Raw genomic sequence first — 23,303 nt, 5'->3', positions numbered from 1 at the left:
AAGTCCAGAACTGCCCCTTCCCTACTATTCATCCCTGTGGTACAGAGATAAATATTTGCATCTGGGAGACTTTGAAGCAGTGGCATAGAAGAGAGTCAGGATGTATGTGTTGGTAGAATGTCCCACCATGCACAGGAATTAGTGTGTCCTAGTTTAAAACCTGTTATTTTTTTAAGCCTTACAAATGCTCTGAAAGCTATCTCCTGTTTTTGAATAAGCTTTTTTTTTTTCTTTTCGGAAGTGTTCTTTGCCTTTGCTTTTTCTTTCAGAGTTCTGTTAATTGCTGTGGGAGGGCAGGGGCAGAATGGAGAAGAATCAATTATAAAAAACCCTGATGAAGCCTCACAAGGAGAGCCTATTAAATTTGGTTAGTGTGCTGTGGCAGGATTTCAAAACCGAGCACTCTAAGAGCTAATGTATATGAGAACAGTAGTCAACATTATTGAACTCAATGTGGTTAGTTGCCTAGCAACTATGAAAACATACAGTTATCTTTTACATTAAATTTTCAAACTAGAATACCACTTCATGTAACTTAGGGTACTTCTATATATATAACACACAACTTTAACATTTTACTCACAGCTTTCTTACAAATGAGTGATAGCACTCTGAAAGTGATTTCTACTTTTTTTGTACTTTCAAAACTTAGTAAAAGTTTCTTTTGCTTGTAAATGAGTAGACTTGTATAATCTTTAAAGTCACTCATTCAATGGGTGTTGAGAATAAACATGGAGATTTTAGAAGACCAGTAAACTTGCTTATAATTATCCTCACAAAAAGCTTTTAGACTTGAAACCAATATTAGCCAAACCAAAAACATAAGCAAGCTAGGTACTGTCAATGTCACAGGTCAAGTCTAAGGAAAGTGATATTTTTTAGTGCTGCACTTTTGATATGCTGATGAAAATTAATTAATTTTCATCAGACTTCACGGATATTTGTTTTGCAGCATTACTGTGGAATTTTCATATAGGTCTGAGTCAAAATACAAAACAGGAAACAATTAATGGGTTTACCATGGGTACTTCTGGGAAAAAATCAATTCCGCCAGCTGTGTTTGCATATTTTTATGCCAAATACAGCATAAGAAGGAGAACAGAGCAAAGCCTGTTTTACTTATAAATCCTCTTTTTTTTTTCTTCTTCTTCTTCTTCTTTTGGAAGAATTGATGACTCCTTCCTCCTGCTTGTTTTGATCTGTAATTAACACCTTTTCTTCCAAAATATGCTGCTGTAACAACACCCAATCAAGGTCCCTGCTTGGCTGGAATGGATTGCAGCAGGTAGATTTTTTCATTGCTTTGCATTTAAAACAGAAGGGAGGTGTCCTTCATGTCCAGCACCAGTTTATGTACTTAGCAGAGTGCATCTTGGCATACTGCTGATTCCTCCAGTCACATGTAACAACAGGAAACAGCAAAGGATCTAAGTACACATTAGTTCAAGTAAGTAAATGTCAACTATTTAGTCACAGCACTAAAACATTACTGTAGTTATATAAAGCTTTTCTCTTTTGTTCTTTACACAGCCTAAATGAATATTGACTTATATAAGTAACTACTGCTAATACAAAATACCAATGCCTGCACAAATACAATAAACTGCAACTGTAATAATCAGGTCAGGAACTTGTTCGTCTACATTAGGTGTGCTTTTTTCCTGTCATACAAGAGGTGACCCCTCTATAATGGTGTATTTTAGTCAAAAGCATTTCTTACCTAGAAAACTGAGAGTTCATCTTCTTTTGCAATGATAGGACAGAGAATACTAATTTCTCTCCTCTTACCACTCAGGCAACATCAACAAATCAGGAAATCACAGGAAATGAAAGTTTGTCCTTAATGTGTCAACATGACTCTTCACAATAGCAGTTTCATCCTTCAGTGACACTCACCAAGGAGGTCCTATATACTTTTCTCTTCCAAGAGATATTTCTATCATATACTGAAAGATCTATAGGTGCAAAAAAGGGATAACACAGGTATTATGGGGAGCCAAATTGACTGAGATTTCAAAGTGTTCAGAGAAAGAATTCCCAGAGTTGTAGACAGGTGGAAGAACTGCTGATTAACAATTGCCTACTCCAAAATGGAGGCCTTCTCAGCAGATAGTTTAAGTCAGTTCATATAAGTCTGCCATTTTCTCAATTGTTTTAATTGATGTAGAGCTTCTGGTTCCTTTTTTAATATTAAAAATGTTACTATCAGCTGTTAAACTAAATACAAATCCACATATGTGCATTTTCATCTAATGGGTATACTATTCTAAGTTCTTGATAGTTCTAATTTCAGTTCTAATAAAAGGCATTTATCAACACAAATAAATAGAAGTGCATTTTAGAACTTATTGATAAACACCACCCCTTCTTGCAGAAACATATCATAAAATCAGCGCTCACATATGAACATGTTAGTTCCAAGAACCACTGATATACCTGATATATATTTTACACACCTACCAAAGAGTGTTCTATGCAAGCAAGAAACAATAACTTTTGTCCAGAAATTAATCACTCCTAAGAAATAAAAGGTGTGTTTCTTTGGCTTTGAGGTTGCTTTGTTTATTTTAATCTAAATGCATTTTAATGTCCTATTCTGCTTATTTGCATAAGTTGAACTAAGACAGGATGGAAATACTTGAAAATTAAATTGAGAAAACAAAATTACTTAATACAGGTTGTCCTCTACAAAAAAGTTAATTTTTCATTCTTAAATTACATGTTCTAATCCTAATCTATCATTGCTCACAAGTTCTTTCTTAAGTAAAGCAAACGTAAAGTCTTGTATCACATTGCCCTAAGTTAATCCATTAATAATTAATATCTATAATATTGAGAATGAGGGTGAAGCAAGGAGATGTGTGATTTTTTAAAATGAAGTAACAATTTAATGTGGCTTTTTTGGGGCAATTCATTTCTGGTCTTAAATGGAAGAAGAATCTCAGCCAAGACATCAAAGCCAGACATACTTCATTCAGGATGCATGTGCATGCTACAGTCCTAGGGATTACTCCATTCTCTAACTGAAAGCCAGAGAGACATGCTACAGTCAAACATAGGCTGAAATTTATTTTAAAAAATGAGAGTTTTTTCTTACACATTTCTAGTATCAAAAGTGGTTGAGTGCAGAAGGTCACATCAGTGGTCTTGCCAGATTTCTGGACAGGTTTTAGGGTCTCCATGCAACAGCAGCTGATACTGCTACTTAAACAACTTAGCCTAAAGATAGGCAATATTTGTGGGTTTTTTTCCCCTGGAGTGGTGAGAAGGATTTTTTGCTGCATTCTTCCTAACTATGTCCCCCCTAAAAGATAAGAAAGAAGATATACTGGTGGGTGCTAAATCCAAGCTACCAAGAAACAAAGGATATTTACATATTAAAAAGCACTGTTTCATTATACAGCAACCTGCTCATTTGGCTCCTCTTCTTTTCATTTTTGGGTAGAAAGGGGAAAATCAAGGTCAAATCACTTGTTTAAGAGACAAGAAACAATGAGGGAAGCTAGCTGCATATTAGGAAGACAGTTGTTCTCTGTGCCTTACTCAGTTCAGAGACAACACCAAGTTGGGTGGCCGTGTTGATCTGCTGGAAGCCAGTGGTGTGAGGTTCAACAAGGCCCAGTGCCGGGTCCTGCCCTTGGGTCACAACAACCCCAGGCAGTGACACAGGCTGGGGCAGAGTGGCTGCAAAGCTGCCCACAGGAAAAGGACCTGGGGGTGCTGGTGCCAGCAGCTGAACATGAGCCAGGGTGTGCCCAGGTGGCCAAGAAGGCCAATGGCATCCTGGCCTGTACCAGCAACAGTGTGGCCAGCAGGACCAGGGCAGGGATTGTCCCCCTGCACTCAGCACTGGTGAGGCCGCACCAGTATCCAGTTCTGGGCCCCTCAGTACAAGAAAGGCATTGAGGTGCTGCAGCGTGTCCAAAGAAGGGCAATAGACCTGCAAAGGGTTTGGAATACAAGTCTCATGAGGAGCAGCCTGGAGAAAATGAGGCTTGGTGGGGACCTTATCACTCTCTACAACTCCCTGAAAGGAGGGTGTAGCCGGGGGGGGGGGGGTTAGTGTCTTCTCTCAGGTAACGAATGATAGGACAAGATAAACTAACCTCAAGTTCTCATGGGGAGGTTTAGATTGGATATTTCTTCACAGAGAAAGTGGCCAAGCATTGGAACAGGCTGTCCAGGGGAGTGGTTGAGTTACCATTCCTGGAGGCATTTAAAATTCATGTAGACGTGATGCTTAGGGACATGGTTTAGTGGTGGACTTGGCAGTGCCAGGTTTATGATTGGACTTGATGATCTTAAAGGTCTTTTGCAATCTAAACAAATGGTGATTCTCTGATTCCCAATGTGTGCATATCTCTAGGCACCTGTTATTAACAGCAAAACCAGAAATGTTAAATACAGTAGTTAGCTTTTCCCAGCAACTCTGTTCACACTTGCAGAGGTAATTCCTGGCTCTTTATGCAACAGCCACAGTGCTCTGTTAAACAAGCAGAGTAGTGTAGCTGTAGGATTTGGGGAAGGGGGTGAGAGAGGGAGAGGGAAAAAACAAAAATTAGATCCCGGACATACAAACTTACCACAATAGTTGTCAAAAACACTCATCCACAGCTGCACTGCAGAGACTGCACAGGTTGATCCCATAAAAGTATTTTTGGTGTCTAGAAACACATAAAGTGTTTAGGGAAAAATGGTTTTTTGCTGGGGTCCAACCCAACCCAGGCATCATATTTGTAAATGGCACCTGTAAATGGTAGGTGAAGTGTGGTTAAACAATTCTTTCCCTTTCTTCTGTCTTCCAAGAGGCCAAATTGCAGCCTTCCTAATCTTACTTTACCTTTCCACAGGCACACTATATAGCACTGAGGTATATATAGAGATATAGAGGTGTCATGGTCCCCTAGAATGGACATACGGAGACATTTCACACTATGCCTCTGAAAGAATAGACACACCAAGCAGAAAATAGGGAGAAGGGCTGAGGCACTCTTAAACTACTTTTGTAATCTTGAGCTTTCCAGAATTGGGAGTGGACCTCATATAAATCAAAACAGGGATGAGGACACCTCTTTTACAGGTCTGTTATTTTTATTGATATTAAAAAAGAAAATAAAGCTCAACCTATACCAACAGAATGTGGAAAAAGAAAATTTTTATATTATCAATATGCAAATATGCATTTGATCTATATTCTAACTACTACCAGTATGAAATCTGAAATGAAAATATACATGCTTGAAGTAATTTTCCTCCTGCACACAACCCTCTTATCAATTAATTGAAAAGTTTAATAGGTACCTTTGCTTCCAGATAACATAAGGGGGATGGAAAAGGGAAACAGCAAGGAAGCTCATCTCCTTGTCACAGAAGTGTCATCCAGATACAAAACCATGGTCAAGCCCTCTAACTTTTCAAGAAGCACTTAAAGAGGGTAACTTTGAATGTTTGTCCTCATTGTTACATCATCATGCAAATTCTAAACAATAACAACGTTTTAGTCTCAACCCTTCTGGCAATATTCCTTAATAGTGATAAATTCTGCATTACTAGTTATATGCTAATTGCATAAAGGGAAGATATCCAGATGGCTGTGTGCCTTAAAGATGTCTTAGAAGATAACCTTAAAGAAAGAACTCAAATGAGCACAACAGAGAGTATCAAGTGACACCAGTAACTGCAAGTGATCTTTTACCCCTTTCCATAGGTTTGCTATACTGTACTAGCACTGACAAGTCCACCACTATGCCATGCTCCCTAAGCACAATGGTTTTGTGCTTTGTAAATATGTCCAAGGATGGTTGCTTAATCCCTTCCCTGGGCAGCCTGTTTCAAAGCTTGACAAGCCTTTTGGTAAAGAAATTTTTCTAACCTAAACCTTGCCTGGACCAACCTGAGGGCTGGCTCCTTTGGTCCTGCCACTTGTTACCCGGGTCAAGAGACCAATCCCCACTTCACTACAACCTCCTTTCAGGGAGTTGGATAGACCAGTAGGGTCTCCCCTGCTTCCTTTTCTCCAGGCTAACCAATATAGCCTGCACCTGCTCAGGACTAAACTGTGGATCACTGACCCCTCACACACATGGCACTGACAGTTATGGAGTCTGGGGTAGGAAACAGAGAGAGGAAGGTGTCTTGTTGATTTGAGGCACAGACCTTTCTGCAAATAACTTTAAAATTGAAAGATGAGTTCACAATGAGATGAGGCATACTCTTATGCTTGCCAGTTCAATTCAGTCAAGCAAGGAAAATAATGTATATTAAATAAAACACATTTTCATTTTTTATTAGGTACAGTTACTGGAGATTAATGAATACACAAACACTACTTTTTAACACAAAGCTCCTTTTTTGTCAGTTTTGAAACATCACAGTATACTTCCCAAATCATCTTTTCAAAATCTGTGATTTTAACATACTTTGATAACCAATTGATCATTTCCTTACTTCCCTTTGGTCTTTTATTGTAAATTGAAGTTATCACTTTTTTCCCCAATCTTTTTATCTTCTCTATTTATTGTTCTGGTTTTCTATTTGCTTTCATGTCTTCTTGTCTCTCCTGTCAAAACAGATGCACAGAACATTGTGTGACTATCATTTACAAGAGCAAAATACAGGCTCTTTCAGAAGCATTTAAAGAAGCAAACTTTCAACACTTCTAGGAGCAACAGAAAAAAATTTCATCCTTAAATGAGATTTTTTTAAACATTCCCCATGTTTCAAAATGTTCCATTCAAGTATTTTTACTCAAAAACCTTCCCAAGCAGATGTTTGAGAACCATGTGGTGCTTCCACAAAGAACTCAATTATGGTAGCAAGCTTGATGAGGGATTACAGAGGGTGGGTTTAGGGTGCTTTGCATCTGTGTGGTGCCTCAATAGAATTTGCATCTCAGACTGAAATCAAAATGGCCTAACACTGAATATGGAACTGCCTGGGTAAACTTTCTGGAATAGTGACAGCTGGGCCATCAGGAGGGCTTTGAAACAAAATCATCAAGTTGCACTTGTCTGAGCCACCTTCTTTGGAACAATCTCCAGGAGTAGGCTTCTACTCTCCGAAACCCAAGACCACTTGAGAAAATGTTACTGACTCTCTTCTTTAAAGTAAACGAGCAGAAAAACGATTCACTCAAGAAAGGACAGTGCTCATCAGGGTTCAAATTTATTTGTCTTGATTTAATTTCACAAGCTGCCTTAACAGTAATGTCACTTACTGGTAAAAAATCAAAACAACAAACCTCATCTTGCCTTCTATTTGAGCTTACCTAACATCAGCCAGAGTCTGTGAAGTATTTCTTGCCATGCTGAAGTCTCCTTTTGTGCCAAGCCCCTGTTCCTGATCTTTTACCTTCTCCCTGAGAAGTTAATCAGACTGAGTCTCTCATCATTAGGCCCTTTTTACTACCTCTCTGTTGTTCTCATGGCTCTTCTCTGCAACCTTGCATTGGGTTTAAGTGGCAAAGTCTTATAAAGGGCGACAGGGTAGAACAGCAGGGGTGGCTTCTGTGAGAAGACACCAGAAGAGAGACGCTGCTCCTCCCCTCCAGGGACCTCACTCTGCTGAGCAACTGCAGTGTATGTGGCTGGCTCCTACTTTTCTCCCATGACTGCCCTGCACTCCAGCAGGTGAACAAGGCTGTAGCAGCCAGACTGATGAAATGAGGCTGGTACGGGATTTACCAAAGCCACGGAGATTGGCATGTGGGGCTAAGAGCAGGAGCATCCTTCCCTGTCTACAGCTTCAAATTGCATGTCCTTGGCTACACATCCCAGGTGCCACAACCATCCTTGTCAGTGTGGGCTCAGAACAGCAAGAGAAGCCATAGACAGCAAGGACATGGAGCCTCCCAGCATGGACTGTGCTGCATCTGTGTTTCACTGTGCTTTGTGCAGGAAGGTTGACACTGCTTGGGAACGCTTGGTTTATTGGGCTTGCATTTTGTTGCTTACCCACCATAGCTGCAACTGGACTGGATCCTCAGCACCCAAACACATGCATACTGTTGAATGTGTTTTGGGAAGGATCTGGTGGCAAACTGATGCAGAGAGCATGGCATCAGTGAACTTCCCAAAGAGGCTGTAATGCCACATGTGGTGTGCTCCTGTGAGCTTTTAGCAGGCAGTGCTGGAACCCAGATGCTGCTACCTGCCACAAGGCCTGGACATCCTCATCCTGCCAGCAGAGCATTCAGTGGGGCCTATCAGGAATGTCCAGTCCCAGCTTCTGCCTTCCTTCCTGCTTGGAACTTTATGGGTGGTAAGGCACTGGCACAGGCTGTCTAAAGAAGCTGTCCTATCCCTGGAAGTGTTCAAGGCCAGGTGGGATGGGGTTTCAAGCATCCTGCTCTAGAGGACAGTATTCAGGCAGGGGGGTTGGAACTAGATAATCTTTAAAGTCCCTTCTAACCCAAACCAGTTTATGATTCTGTGACTCTATGTTGCCCCTCCATTGCCCACCCCCTAAGACCACTGTGCCTAAAACACTGAACCAGCTGCTCTGTGACATCAGCCCTGGGGCCAAAGGTACTGCAGGCATTAGCTGGCAGCTGTGCTGAATGAACCTTCACTCCTTGCAGCTGATACGTGCCACTGGCAGTGATGAATTTGCTGTGCCTCCTTGTCCTGCTGGCCATGTGCAGGCCCATGCTCAGCATATGGGACACCTGTGGGTAAGTGGCCTCAGGCTCTTGTAGAGAGTTTGGACAACACTTGGGAGGTTTTCCCTGTCCCCTCTGGCCACACTACAGTTTTATGAGCCCCATGCAGGAGCTCCAGTTCCTTGACGGCACCCAGGCTGCAGCACAACTTGTCTATGGGGCTCAAGCAGAAACAGGGGTGGACAGCCCCATGGGATTTCCTGGCTCTGCTGTCCATGCAAACAATGCCATGTGGGGAGGGAAGTTTGCTGACCTTCAACCTGAGCAGCAGCAAGCCACCAAGCAGGACAGCAATGACTCTCTGTTTACAGAGGGATCTGTGGTCTCTGGCCCATGTCTGCTTCCTACGGCCCCATGGTTTATGACTACGACCCCATGGCTCCAGACTACGGCGAATTGCACATCGTGGGTGGCACAGCTGTCCAGCCAGGGGCCTGGGCTGGGATTGTCAGCATCCAGGATCCCTGGGAACCAGGCACAGGGCATATCTGTGGAGGGTCCCTCATCAGCAGAGAGTGGGTCCTCACAGCCGCCCACTGCTTCACCAATGCCAGGTAAGGAGGAGCAGGGAACAGATATATCTCCACAACACCAGCAGGTACCCTGTTTGTAGCACCATGTGCTACTCCCATTCTGCTTCCCTGCAGTGCACCCCATGCCTGGGCACTGCAGACCCCAGCTGAGAATTCAGGAGAGCACTCTACACTCTTGCCAGCCACTGCTTCCTAGTAGCCTCTAGGTTGACATTCTCAGAGCATAAGGCATGCTAGGGCAGTCACACACATTGCTTTCCTCTCTGACTTGCAAAGCAGAAGACAGGGAATTACTGGGCTTCTGCAGCACATGGCTCTGCTCCCTCTCACTTCTTTCTCCATGTGCCTCTCAGGAACATCAACATGTGGCGCGTGGTGACAGGGGCCACCCAGTTGACTCAGCTGGGCCCTGAGGTGCAAGTGCGCCAGATTAAGCAGCTACGGGTTCATGAACACTACACTCCTGGTGAGGAGAGGAACGACATTGCCCTGCTGAAATTGGACCAGCCAGTAGTGTGCAGCCGCTACGTACAGCTGGGCTGTGTACCCAAGGCCACACTGAATGTGTTGGAACTGAAAACCTGTTACATTGCTGGCTGGGGTTCCACCACTACAAGAGGTGAGTTCCCCAAAAGGACACATGCCCTGAGGGCAAACTCGGCACATCAGGGAGATGGGTTGGGCTTTCCAACAGCAGAGGCCAAAGCCACAGTCAGGCTGCGGGAGGTCTCCCTCTGGAGAGATAGTCCTACACCACTCCCCAAAGCCAGACAGAAGGGGGAAAGCAGGGCAACAGGGTGTTCCCCTAGGGAACCCCCAGGGAAGCCCTAGGGAAGGGCTTCACTCCCCAACAGGGGAAGGGAACGGGCAAGGAACTGCTGTATGCTCATTCCTTTCTGTGCTCACAGCTCAAAGACCAAATGACATCCTGCAGGAGGCCAAGGTCCACCTCATTGATGTCCGGCTTTGTAACAGCAGCCTCTGGTACGCAGGGGCCATCCACACTCAAAACTTGTGTGCTGGTTACCCAGAGGGTGGCATCAACCCCTGCCAGGTAGGAGTGTGAGACGAGCCACGCAGTCCCCAGCAGTGCGGGCAGCCTGAGCAGCACCACCCCAACACAGCCTGGCACCTGCTTTGCCTGGCCAGTCACCCTCCCAGCCACAGCTTCCCACTGCTGTTAGGGCTTCCCTTGCCTTCCCCATTTGCAGGTCCCTGCCCATTGCCCCCATTGTTCCAGGGGCCTGACACTATGCCCAGAAAGCACATCCAGTGCTCTTGGCAGTCCAGAACTCCAGATGCAACCCCGAACACCCATCCTCTGCACATCCAGGATCACTGCAGAGATGAGAGACAGCCCTACCACACAAGCCCCTGACCTGCTCCCAGCCAAAGTTCTGGAGGCTCCAGTACCTGAGCAGAGACTTTCTCTGCCAGGAATACAGCTCTGTCAGGGGCTGTGAGAGAAGGAGACAGCTCTAGTGCTGACAGAAGCTGCCCAACATTACCTTATTCCTCTCTTGCTCCACGGCAGGGTGATAGCGGTGGTCCTCTGGTGTGCAAAGATAATGGTGCTGCCTACTTCTGGCTCGTTGGCGTGACCAGCTGGGGAAAAGGCTGTGCAAGAGCAAACCAGCCTGGAGTGTACACCTCCACTCAGCACTTCTATGACTGGATCCTGATCCAGATAGACCTGCAGCCAGATAGAAGGGCATCGAGACATTTTACAACCGCCTCAACCCCCACTCAGAAGCCAAGGCCAATACCAACACCATTGGACAGGTTTAGGTCCTGCCCATTTTCACTCCAGAAGCTGGTGGAATTTTTTACGCAGGTGCAGGAACTCCTTCAGGTCCTAAGAAGAAAACTGGCTAGAGAAGCAGGATGAACAGGATCCAGTGCAGGCTGCAGTGGACCATGACCATTTTCTTCTGGGGCAATGCCTGCTGATCCAAAGGCAGCCTCAGTGCCTAAGGCCTGCTCTATCCTGCTCATGCTTTTCCTCTACATGCACACAAATCCTGAAGCTGATTTAGTAGTGACAATAAAGTTGCCTGATTTCACTGTTAATGGTGTTTTCAGTCCCATTCAGTCAATGCAAAGCAAGGACTTCCACACCTGGTACTCGCAAAATTAGGCTGAGAGCAGACATCAGGCAAAATAAAAAAGAGTCAGTCCAAAGGACTGAAACTGGAGGGCAAGGATGCAGTAGAAGAAGGAAACACAGGTCACAAAGAAACAAGGGACTTACAGATCATGGAAACTGCAGCTGGAAGTGCAAAGTGTCTTAGGCTGCCTACTGGTGGGATCAGTCTGTGTGTTTGTGTGCGTGTGCAGTGCACTGGGGAAAAACTGGACTCTTTCATGACCCAGGAGATACGGTTTGTAGAAAGACCCAAGCTTTGCACCAAGGGCTGGGTAAGGAACTTTACATTCAGCCACAGACAGTGCATGGATAAATTTCAATTAATTTCTATACTGTTATTTGAGGAACATGCTGCTCTTATGAATATAGGGAGTGAAGGTGTGTCCATATTTCACTAGAAAACATCCAATCCAGATCACCTAGAACGGCAGAAAAGGACTGTGTTCATGTTCATGAAGGTGGGGGTTATGGATACTTGGGTCCTAGTAAAGGCATTGTTCTGTCTATGTCAACCTGGTTCGCTGTTCATGGTAACTGTGTAAGTCTCTGTGTCTGTGTTGGTGTATCTGCCTCTTCAGAATGCACACATGCACACACACACAATTTTGTCCTTTAGGGAGGAGAGCTATACCTAACGAATAGTTTAGCGCTATCAGCTACCACAGACAGTACTCACCTTTGATGTTACTTCCAAACATAAACTGTCATACTGGCCAGGTAAAGTTTATTCATCTCAAGAAGTCTCATTTTATATAAGCCAAGTTGAGAGTTCCTTGTTATTGTTATGAAATGCAGAATGACTTACAAATTGCCATTATTATGGTAATGATATCATAACTAGTGGTTCTTAAGTAAAATATTAACTCTGAGTAATAGAAGAACTGTAGGGCTGAATAGCACTGAATTTTCATTGCTATTTGTTATCTATGCACTGAGAAAGAAAATTCCTTTAGGAAAATTACAACTAAGATGTTTTCAAGAGCTTGCATTTCATAGCAGCTCTCACCTTCCTCTCAGTCTCATAAATACATGCAGTATGAGTTGTGAAAAAACATGATGACAATCATTTTTCCTAAAGCAGGCTGATATTGTTGCTCCTACATTTTTATTGCAGTATAAGGACGGAAAATTTCAAGCAGGAAAAAAAAATCTATTCAGAGAAGCCATGAGCCACCATTATACACCAGTATCACTGAGATGCCTCTATAATGCAAAATCCATAGCAGTAAGAGTCATGCCATACTACACTTTCCTAAAGGAACTGTTTTTGTGATATAAACACTCCTGCACATCTTTTTGATAATATTGCCACAGGAGATAATGGCCAACACTTCATACCTTTTTCTTTTTTGAAATGATACTAAACAGTAAGTTATAGCCTAAAACTACTAAGAAATCATTCACTTGCCTGAAACGATTGTTCCTTGTAGCTTGATGATTATCCTTTGTTCCCTACGGTATATTTTTTATATTATATATTTATATTATATTATGGCATTTCTGTTGGACACAAGGAACAATATGTTTCTGTTGGACACAAGGAACAATTACATGCTTCACTGTTGTAATATGAACCCCGGGGCACTGTGCTAGTAATGATATTTTCTTTATGCACTGTTCTTTCATAGCTTTTTCAAAAATAATTCTTTCCCCAATTTCTTTAGGGAATCTTCCAAGCATGGTCTCTACCAAATGCTGTTAATTTAAACCTGAATCATTAGAAAGCTTAAAGAGGGAGAGCATGAGTGCAGTAAGATTTATTGTTTTTTCTCTCATATGATAGTTGCCTGTGCTCTTGGACAAGTCTCTGAACTGCCTTTCTGGGGTATTGTTACATATGCCTAGCAGCAGAATAAAACACAGCACCAGCTGCTGGAAAGAAAATCCCAGCCAAAACCAGGACAAATGCAATACATGAATTAGCTGTTCTTGCAACAGTGAACAATGAGAATTCAGAACTCAAACATAAAATATGATGACTTTTAGGTGCAAAATTACCACGTTTTAAAGACAAAAACCTGCAAAGAAACAAAACATGCTGTCCTTCAGTACCTTGCACTGATAACAAACATGCTCAAAACCCAAGTAGTTTGAACCAGACTATTTTGTGTCATGATATATTTGCCATCTGAGATTCCTATACACTTTTGCTGGATAATCAGTATCAAAAGAGGCCTCTAAGTTTACAGTGCTTTTGGTACAGGCACATAGCAAATGGCAGGGCTGAAGAGTAATGTGCTCTGTTGACATGTGAATGGTGGTACAGAGCCAGAAAAATAAATAGTTAAGAATAAAGACATAGGGTAAGGAGATAAGAAATTCATAGTAAAACCAAGAATGAGATGCTTTTTTAGGAAAAGTGTCTTATTTCTGAGATGACAAGCTCTCACTTAGCACACAACAAGACAATATTGTGAAAAACATCCCTGGATCAAATGTTCTTTGTACTGAAAGAGTGTATTTTTAGCACTTGTGCACTGGCACCCATTTTCCTTTCTGAAATATCCTGCTGTTCATGTTAGCTTCTTTTTCCAAAACTATGTTGACCTTGTTTCCTTAGTGTTGGATCCTTACCAATAGCAGGATCCTATGGGATATTCTATTGTCCAGTCATTTGAATGTCTTTGCACAGCAGTTGCAGGTATGGTCCCTGATGACTCTGTTTTCTATTCCCATCTTCACAGAATCACAAAATCAACTAGGTTGGAAAAGACCTGTGAGATCATTGAGTCCAACCTATGACCAAACACCACCTTGTCAACCACACCACGGCACTGAGTGCCACATCCAGTCTTTCCTTAAACACCTCCAGGGACAGTGACTCTCCCATGTCCCTGGGCAGCCAATTGCAGTGCCCAATCACCCCTTCTGTGAAGAAATACCTCCTAATGTCCAATCTGAACCTCCCCTGATGCAGCTTGAGACTGTGTCCTCTTGTCCTGTCACTGGTTTCCTGGAAAAAGAGCCCAACCCCCATCTGGATACACCCTCCTTTCAGGGAGCTGTAGAGAGTGGTAAGGTCACACCTGAGCCTCCTCTTCTCCAGGCTGAACAACCTCAACTCCCTCAGCTGCTCCTCACAGGACTGGTGCTCCAGACCCTTAACCAGCCTTGCTGCCCTTCTCTGGACACGCTCCAGCAGCTCAATGTCCTTCCTAAACTGAGGGGCCCAGAATGGACACAGCACTCAAGGTGTGGCCTCACCAGTGCTGAGTACAGGGGGACAATCCCTGCCCTGGTCCTGCTGGCCACACTGTTGCTGGTACAGGCCAGGATGCCATTGGCCTTCTTGGCCACCTGGGCACACCCTGGCTCATGTTCAGCTGCTGGCACCAGCACCCCCAGGTCCTTTTCTGCCTGGCCACTGTCCAGCCACTCTGTCCCCAGCCTGTGGCACTGCCTGGGGTTGTTGTGGCCAAAGTGCAGGCATTTGGTCTTGTTAAACCTCATACTGCTGGATTCAGCCCATGGATCCAGCCTGTCCAGGTCCTTCTGCAGAGCTCTCCTACCCTCCAGCAGATCAGCACTCCCCTCCACACCTTGGTGTCATCTGCAAATCTGCCAGTGGTGGGCCTTAACAATTCAGCAGCTATGATATTGCAGCCTTGCTTATTACAGAGATGTGTTATCTTGTAATATTATCAAGAGGGGAATGTCTTTAAACTAAGAGAGGATAGGTCTAGATTAGATTTGAGGAAGAAATTCTTTACTGTGAGGGTGGTGAGGCACTGGAACAGGATGCCCAGAGAAGCTGTGGATGGCCCATCCCTGGAAGCATTCAAGGCTTGGATGAGCCTTTGAGCAATTTGGTCTAGTGGAAGTGGGGGTGGACTAGATGGGTCCCTTCCAATCCAAACCATTTTATGATTCTATGAATGTGGTTAAAACTTCCAACATTTCACATTTCCTCCTATTTAAATAGTAATAAAAATTTAAAAGTTAAATAAAAAAAATCTTAGTACATTTCTAGCACAAGGGAATGACATTAGGGAAGCAGAATAGGTACTTGTAATCTCACAATTCAAATAATTTAATCTTTCCTACTTTAACTAATCCTGTTTCCATGATGGGAATCCTTCCACGTGGCATCAAGATAGAGGAGGATATGGGCACTGGGGTTTTGGAGGTGCAGGGAAAGAAGCAGGTAGGGAGTCAGGTGCTGCAGAGTGATTTCAGCCAATGATAGATTCTCTTTAATCTCTTTTTTTGCGGGGACATAAACCAAAGTGAAGGCAGATGCCAGCACTAAAAAACTGGCTACCATTACCCAGGGAATGGGTCTCTGAACAAGCTGCCCCCAAAGTGTCTTGGAATGTCATTCACTCAGCAGGGAGCTGAGGAAGTTGCAAGGAGGACAGGCACACCAAGGATGACTGAAGCAGTTGGCACTGGGAGGGCACTTGCCGGGGAGAGAAGTGGGAACCCTCATGCTAAGGACCTGCACCCCTTTCAGGGACAGGATGACCACATCTATTGAGGGGACAGGGTTGGCAGGAGTGCTGAGGTCCCATGGCCCTAGGGGTCCTGCCAAGCCCTGTTCCCCCAGAAGGGGGGGTTGTCACAGCCCTGAAGCTCCTGCAAAGCTCAGGAGCCCCCTCTCCCCCAAAGAGAGGAGATGGTTGCGGGGATCCCAGAGAGGTGTCACAGACCTGAGGGTCCTGATGGGCCCAGCCATCCCCCTTGAAAGAGATGTCATTACCCTGGTTGTCCCATGGAGAGAGGGTCTCACCACACCAGAGGTCTCAGGCAATGGGGGTGTGTCCAGGAGGTCCCACCAAACCCAGCATCTCCAGAAAGAGGGTTCCCATGGAGTGGGGTGTCTGGGGCCATGCTGCTGCCATTCCACCACACAAGGGTACCAGTTAGCGGGCCAACACTTCTCCCTGCCCCAGCCACCATCCCCTGAAGGTGTCTCCAGGTCTGCAGGGAAGTCATCGCTCCAGCCTTCTCTCAGGCCAACTGGTCTCCCTTTTCCCAAGCCTCCACACCCTTCCAGCCCAGCCTGGTGCCTGCCTTATAGCCCCAGATCAGGGAGCACCCACCCTCAGCAGCCAGCATTGCGTTGTAGTACAGGTGAGGATCCAGGCTTGTTCTCTCTCCTGAAGGAGTTATACTGACAATGCAAAAAACCAATCATAATAAACAAGACAAAACCAAGATGCATTCCCACACTGAGGAAACACTTCCCACCCTCCAAGATTCAGGCAAGGGTGAAGTCCCTCCTGTCCCCTGAGGTCAGCCATAGGGGGAGGCAGAAGGGTTCCCCACAAAACTTCAGAAGTCCTGGAGGTGGCTGTAAAAATCCCACCTGCTGAACTTGCCTACACAGGTACAGCTCTTGAGGTGGAACTTGCAGAGCTCCTTCTTGAAGTTCATGTGGACCATGGGGCCATAGTCCTGGGTTCTGCAGCGTCTAGACACCCCTGGCCCTGTCAGCATCTGCAGGACAGCCCTCTGCCCCCACCCATCTGGGGCACCCATGATATCTTACTCTGTCTTCTGTCTTTTGATTAAAAGGTAACAGCTCTCAGTATATGTATTTGCCTTTCTGTCTGTTCATTCAGAGCCTTTGTGACCTTGGTTCTGGGTTAGGACTCCACTAGTGTTACTTTGCAACTAACAGCTTCAGCAGTCAATGGAGTAAATTTACACTGTAGTTTGCATTATTGGACTTAATTTTCAGTTGCTTTAAAAATATTGAACGTTTTGTTCTGGAAAGTTCTTTTTTGTGTGTTTTCAGACTGGGGATTCCCAATGCTCTCTGTTCTTATTGTCAGAAATGTCTGTAAACCCCACAGATAAGATGTCCCTTCACATTCAAATTCTGCTTCACTATGGTACGGCAATGGCTCCCCTCCAATCTCTATCCAGTTCTGGCAATGGTGACCATGAGCAATTTTCCTTACTGTGGTTTTTTAAAGCTAAGCAGTGAGATGGCGTTTAATTCCACTGTTTTTCTTGGATGCAAACTTTCAATGCATAAATTCCAACATGCCTTCAAAGTCTCAGAAGCTGACTTTGCAATTTGTAGTGACATTTAGTGTAGCGTCTGAACGTAATCAAATGTTTACAGTAAAATAGACAGAATGTCCAATGGAGCTCATGTTATGGCTTGCCTCATATGTTGCCCTTAAAACTTTACTTGCTGTACTGTCTTATCCCCTTACAGAGCCATTAAGTGTGGTTAAAAACCATTTTCTGTTCCTACTCTGTTAGTTGTAAGTGAATATTTATCCATTATTTTTCTGATCGTAATGCTGATAAATAAACAGACTAACAGATTTACAAATAAGGACAACAGAACTAAATTACAGTAAGGTATCACAGGTGCAATTACAGAAAATTCATACAACTGAAGAAAAAGCACTGACAGAAGTAAGATCTAAGCAGTCCAATGGCTGATACTAATGAATAAAGAAGAAAAAGCCATTATTTCAACAGAATTATTTGAAATACTGATCCAAATGTTAAACACTGTTGATTTAAAGCTAATGAACCAGTTTGGAATTCCAAATGTGTTCTTCAGAAACAAAACTGCTGTTGTGATTTTTACGTTTCAGGAAAAAAAAGACAGTGCAGTTATGCTTTGTTTATTTTCAAGTGGGACAATGAAATCTTGGGAAAAGCCTATACTTCTTTTGTCAGCAGTAATAACATAACATAGTTATATTCCTTCCACTAGCTGGATTCCATGGCACTTTTATTAATGTCATGCACACATAGCAGTGAAAACACTAAGCAGTCCAACAATTTAAAGAGTTGTATTTAATAAATGATTTATAAATGGTTTACAGGTTGAAGGTGAGAATTAACCTTTTTGAGCCTTGTAGCATTTTGGCCACTGACCTTAAGTAGAGCCAAAATGTCACTGAGACCATTCAAACACCGTTCTCTGCTGTAAGTCTGCCCGTGATGAATGGACCTGCAGCAGACAGGCCAGCAACAGACTGTTCAGTAAGTAGGATATATACCACCTTCTTCTCTGGCACTTAAGGATGTTTCTTCGTGTTGCTCTCATCCCTGCTGGCAATTTGCCTAAACTAAGAAACCTTGCCTGTTACAGACATCCAGCAGTGAGTTTTGCTTCTGCTCCTTCACAGTGTGGTATGCAGGTATGTCCCTGCTTCTTCCTTTGCAAGCCTGACAAGCTCCTCCTGGCCTCCCTTGTCTTTCTGTCTTGTTGCTCATCCAACTTACACCGTCTCTCTTTTCCAGGGGGAACACATGACCACACATCAGCTTGGCCACTGGAAATGTCCTGCACAGAGATTACCAGAGTCAAGTCATTTATCTACATGCATTTGCTACCTACATTTTGATTCTAGCTCCTGGGAGGTAGGAAACCTGAATCAAGGTATATTGTACACTAGCTAGTTTTGGGGTTATAAATGTCTCAATTCAAATACAGAATACAGATTAAATGACATTTCCAGGGCAACACTGTGACTGCTGCATCAAAAAAAAAAATTACCTGAATGTTTTATGTTCTTAGGTTTTTGGGTTCTCTAAACTTGGAAAGCTTGGCAACAGTTTTCTGGCCATATTGATTTGTTTTTTAAAATCTCTCATTAGTCTTTTCCTTTTTCTAAAACTAGATTTTCAGCTCTTTGTAAAGAAATCAATGGAGCTGCAACAGTTAATAGCACCAAAGAACAATCCCTTTCTTTCTTTTGAAATACAGAATAATGTCTCACAGTTTTTCTTCCTTCCCTGTGCATTTTAGCAGAAGTCTCTTGAGATGGTACAGTATGCTTTTGCAGGATTTCAGTGTGCTGGAATAATGCTGTTAGGGACGGAGAAAACATTCTATTCATTCTCCTATACATCCATGTCCATCCATCCATCCATCCATCCATCCATCCATCCTTGGGTCAGTCACCCATTAGCCTACTTTTAGGTCTCCAGTTACAAGTTTGACAGTACACTATTACTCCTTTAAGAAGCTGAAAGATAAGTAATTTAAATCAGCCAGCAAAACTTGCATTTGGCACTGAATGAGCTGTTGTGCTTCTGCTTCTCAGTATCTTCATAGATCAGTGACAAACACAACTTGTCTGCCACACAAATGTCATGCCTGTGACTTAGCAGCACTATAAACACATCGCAGTATGCAGTGAGAGGTACTGTGTGGGGTCTCATTAGGCCGAACAAGAGGCAGGGACATTGCATCATCCCTAAGCAACCTGATTCCCAGCGGGTCACAGGTCAAAGTGAACTCTGCTCGCTCTGCTGTGTTACAGGGACTTGTGCGAATGAAGGACAGGAATGTCACAGCATTGACAGTGACATCAGCTTCAGGAGGAGAGGCACAACATGCTCGGGAGGCAGTGAGACAGAACAGAACTTCTGCTGGGTGGCAGCAGTCCTAGACACAGTGTAGGGCCACCAGTGTTTCTTTGAATTTATTTCCAATTCAGATAAGCATTTATTCTTGTATGTGTCTGATTTGCCTCAATTTTCAGAAGATGCTTTCCTTTCCAGGCTTTTGGTGTTTCTGGAGTCTGGCTGTGGTCTTTTCCCCTTTTCTACCACTGGCTGTACTCACTCTGTTGTGGCTGTTGTCACATCCTGATATTTCTGCACCCTGAGCAGCCAGCAAAGATGTTTGCTGTGGCTCCAAGTGGTCCCCTGCACAGTGGGTTTCCAAGGTTCGTTGACAATATTACACTTAAAATCTTCTGGTAGACTGGTGGTTTTTTTAAACACACTTCAACTGTACTTGCCAGTTGCTGTTCCCACTTGCAGCACAAAGTAAGATGATACGTATTTGGTGGGATGACAGTATGCAGCATTTGTCATTTTGCATTTTTTTCTTTAGACATCTCTCTTCTGTGTGCTTTCTAAAAGATTGAGAAATCCTCCCATTCCATCCCTTCCTTCTCTTCCTTAGAAAATATGTTTGCATTGAGTACAATTAAGGTCTGAATGACTCCCCCAAAAGAGGAATGTGTCTTTAAGAATGTAGTTAAAATGCCTCACCGTGTCAGAGGCACGTTAACTGTGGTTCATGATAATTTCATTCATCTTCCTCATGCAGGGATTTGCCATGACCACTCCAGGTAAAATGCAGACAGTGTTGGCCAGAAGTTTTTCGTTTATGTCCACTATGAGGACATCAGGGGGAAAAAACCCAAAAGACGTCAGTGACTTACAACTGATGAACTCTGTGTTGTAACAATTAGACTTCTGAATCTTTATTTACAGAACCTCCCATGTGTGATTTTTCGCTCTGATTCAGGGGAGCTGAGCCCAAAAAGCAGCGTTATGATCATCTAATCTGAACCCCAGAATCGTAAAAGCTATAGAGTTCTTCTCTAATAGTATCTGCCCTGAACACATTAAGTTTACATAAATTGCTCCAGCTTTTCTTTCCAGGTATGGCACAGCAACTGCGAGAGCTGGAGGACCCATGGTATCCTTAGGTAGCACCAGAACTTAGTGATTTGCAATAGTAAACTCATGGAAGGACACCTCATGGCTGTGAATTAGGTGCCTGTTTGGATACTGTACTCAAGCCTCAAAAAAAAGGTTTTTTGCAGGTTTTAGTGTCTTACTTCACTTAGTTTCAGTTGCTCCTCACCATTATGAAATGGTCTTAAGAGGAGAGAGATGACAACACAGACTGAAGATTTTGGGTAGGAAGTGTCTGTCGGAGCAGAGAGCAATGAGGCAGTGCTGGCCACAGCCAGTCTGTACATATTGCAGAGAAACAGCTTCCTTCATGATGTGAATCAGACACAGCCTTTTTGCACAAGCTTTACAGAAACTCTAGGCTCTCTGAGCTCATTCCCATTTCAAAATCAGGAAAATCTGGATTATCTCATCTGTTTCCCCTTGTTGTGCCAGTGCAAGGCACCAGTGTCACATTGGTCTCTGCTGGGCTGCATGATCAGCATCCTGCCCATCCTCAGGGTGCTGGACCAGGTAATTGTGTTACTGTCTGCGATGGCCTGGGCTGGGGAACTTTTCTTTGGATGAAAGGTGAAAAAGGTCTTTCAGATATCAAAGGCAGGCCTCATGTTGCCAAAGCAATATGGTCAAGAGCCATGTAATGTGAGTGATGTGAATTAAGATCAGAATCTAATTTCAAACAAAATAAACGAAGAAGAGAGACAGAGCCTGACAAGATATTATTTGTAGGAAAAGGCAAGGTTTTGAAGTTTACAAAATATCCATGGATATATTTTCAGTTCATGTAAATGAGTATTACTTAACAATTTATATTTTAGAAAACTGGAATGTGTTGAATAATAGCTCTTAGCATATTGCATTGAGCAACATTTTGAGATAATAACTGACTTTTCTAGGAAATTTTTTCCTGAATTTGTTTTGAGTATGTTGAAAATTGGTGTCTTCCTAAAGTAGATCTCAAAATCTTCCTTTCTCCATTCAATTCTTCTCTATGTTGTATATAGTTTCCCACAGCTGAAAATACAAGATGCAAAAAGCAGAACTGTTGCTTTCTTTTGATTGGCCTCGTCTTTTCAAAGCAAACTGAACTTGTGTTTTGGGTAACTTTTTTTTTTAGTTATGAAGATTTTAAACATACCGAAGAATGCATGTTGGCACCTTTTATCTAAGGACAATTTGGCATATGTATTAGTTTTAGGTCCTTGCTGGCAGCCTATAGGCACACTGAAACACATGCGAACCACGTAATTCATTGTAGATAATACAAACAGGACCTGTGAAAAATATAGTTAGAGGTATATAAATAATCTGATACATATATTGATATTTGCATAGTTATATATAGGCAGCACAGTCGTAGCAATCTGTAATTGCATTCCTTGTGTTTACTGGAAGCAGATCCACCTTCCTGAAGACCAATCTTTTTCTTACACCGTGCCAACAGCAAGAGCAGGTGACGCTGCTGCCCCAGGGCTGTGCCGATTTCTAAGTCCATGCCACCCCCAGGCCGACCGCGGCCCCCCATCACCCGCCCTGTCTCACCGATCCTTACGGCTTCGCCGAGGGACGTGGGCGGCAGCAGCAAGTCCCCGTCCAGTAATGTGCTGGAAGTCGTCGGGCAGGCGGCTGGTCACCTCCAAGCCAGCGTCCAGCTTCTCCTTGTTGGCCTTGGTCAGTCTTTTGATCTTTACCAGGAGGTCGGGGCGGTGGTAGCGAAAGTCCGGGTTCCAGAAGTGGTGCAGGGGCCCATGAGCGTAGCTGGTATCGCCCCCCGCCGTGGGCCGGGACCCCGCCGCGCTGCTGGCCGGACTCGCTGTCAGCTTGTGGAACCCGTACAGGTTGAACTGGCGGACGATGCTGCCGAAGTTCTTGGTTTTGAAGAGCTCCTCCTCCCCGGCGGAGACGAGCCCCACGCCCAGCACCTCCTGCTCGAAGAGCCCCTGGTCGATCAGCAGCCCTTCGCCGCGGGCGTCCCAGCGCACCGAGTGGACGCACGGGCTGTTGACCAGCAGCCACAGCTTCATGGGGAAGGTGCAGGGCCGGGGGATGCCAAGGCGGGAGCGGGGCCAGAGGGCGGCAGAGGAGGGGCGGAAACCAGCGGGCAGCGGCGGCGGCCTCGCCATGGCGCCGGGCGGCAACTGTCGCGGCACGCGGCGGCGCGCGCCCAACGCCCCTGCGCCGACAACGGCCGCCGCGCGAGGGCGGCGCCGCCCCCGCCGGGCACCGGCACGCGCCCGACGCACGACGCGCGCCTCGTGCCGGCGGCAGCGCGGCCCCGCGCGGCCCGTCAGCCCCGCGCCCCTCAGCGCCCGGACCGCGCCGCGCTGCCCGCAGCACCCCCAGCCCAGACCCCATCGCCCTCAGCGTCGCTGAAAGGTCGGGAAGAGTACAACTCTCCAACACCGTACGTTCAGTATTAGAAAACAGGCGTTATCTCAGTGCTGGATGCATGGGGCACCACTCTTCCTAACATATGCCAGCAAAGTTCCAAAGCTGTCGTTTTTCTATACAAACTATACCTGCTAATCTAAGTTCCCAGAATTCTCATCCCCCT

General features: G+C 44.5%; 2 protein-coding genes across 2 annotated transcripts; one reads left to right on the top strand and one right to left on the bottom strand.

Moving 5' to 3' along the window:
* Positions 1-9,013: 9,013 nt before the first annotated feature.
* On the top strand, positions 9,014-11,199 carry LOC125320279 (acrosin-like). Its single transcript, XM_048292412.1, has 4 exons — positions 9,014-9,213; positions 9,546-9,811; positions 10,101-10,246; positions 10,727-11,199. Exons 1-4 carry the CDS (start codon positions 9,014-9,016, stop codon positions 11,078-11,080), a joined length of 966 nt encoding a protein of 321 aa, XP_048148369.1. The 3' UTR covers positions 11,081-11,199.
* A 6,420-nt stretch (positions 11,200-17,619) lies between these two features.
* LOC125319804 (heat shock factor protein 5-like) lies at positions 17,620-22,830 on the bottom strand. Its single transcript, XM_048291386.1, has 2 exons — positions 22,292-22,830; positions 17,620-18,596 (listed from the first exon to the last, which is right to left on the bottom strand). Exons 1-2 carry the CDS (start codon positions 22,771-22,773, stop codon positions 18,374-18,376), a joined length of 705 nt encoding a protein of 234 aa, XP_048147343.1. The 5' UTR covers positions 22,774-22,830; the 3' UTR covers positions 17,620-18,373.
* Positions 22,831-23,303: the final 473 nt, after the last annotated feature.

This window comes from Corvus hawaiiensis, chromosome Z (genome assembly GCF_020740725.1).
Source record: "Corvus hawaiiensis isolate bCorHaw1 chromosome Z, bCorHaw1.pri.cur, whole genome shotgun sequence".
Classification (NCBI taxonomy): Eukaryota; Metazoa; Chordata; class Aves; order Passeriformes; family Corvidae; genus Corvus; species Corvus hawaiiensis.
Note: the sequence above shows the minus strand (reverse complement) of the source record. Positions and strands in the feature narration are given on the sequence as shown.

Bases quoted from the DNA above. Each gene is read 5' to 3' on its own strand.
- LOC125319804 (XM_048291386.1), bottom strand. From the start codon at position 22,773: ATGAAGCTGTGGCTGCTGGTCAACAGCCCGTGCGTCCACTCGGTGCGC. The intron at 18,597-22,291 runs GTGAGACAGGGC...ATCTCTGTGCAG, and splicing joins CGGCGAAGCCGTAAGGATCG to GACATTTCCAGTGGCCAAGC.
- LOC125320279 (XM_048292412.1), top strand. From the start codon at position 9,014: ATGGTTTATGACTACGACCCCATGGCTCCAGACTACGGCGAATTGCAC. The intron at 9,214-9,545 runs GTAAGGAGGAGC...TGTGCCTCTCAG, and splicing joins CACTGCTTCACCAATGCCAG to GAACATCAACATGTGGCGCG. The intron at 10,247-10,726 runs GTAGGAGTGTGA...GCTCCACGGCAG, and splicing joins GTGGCATCAACCCCTGCCAG to GGTGATAGCGGTGGTCCTCT.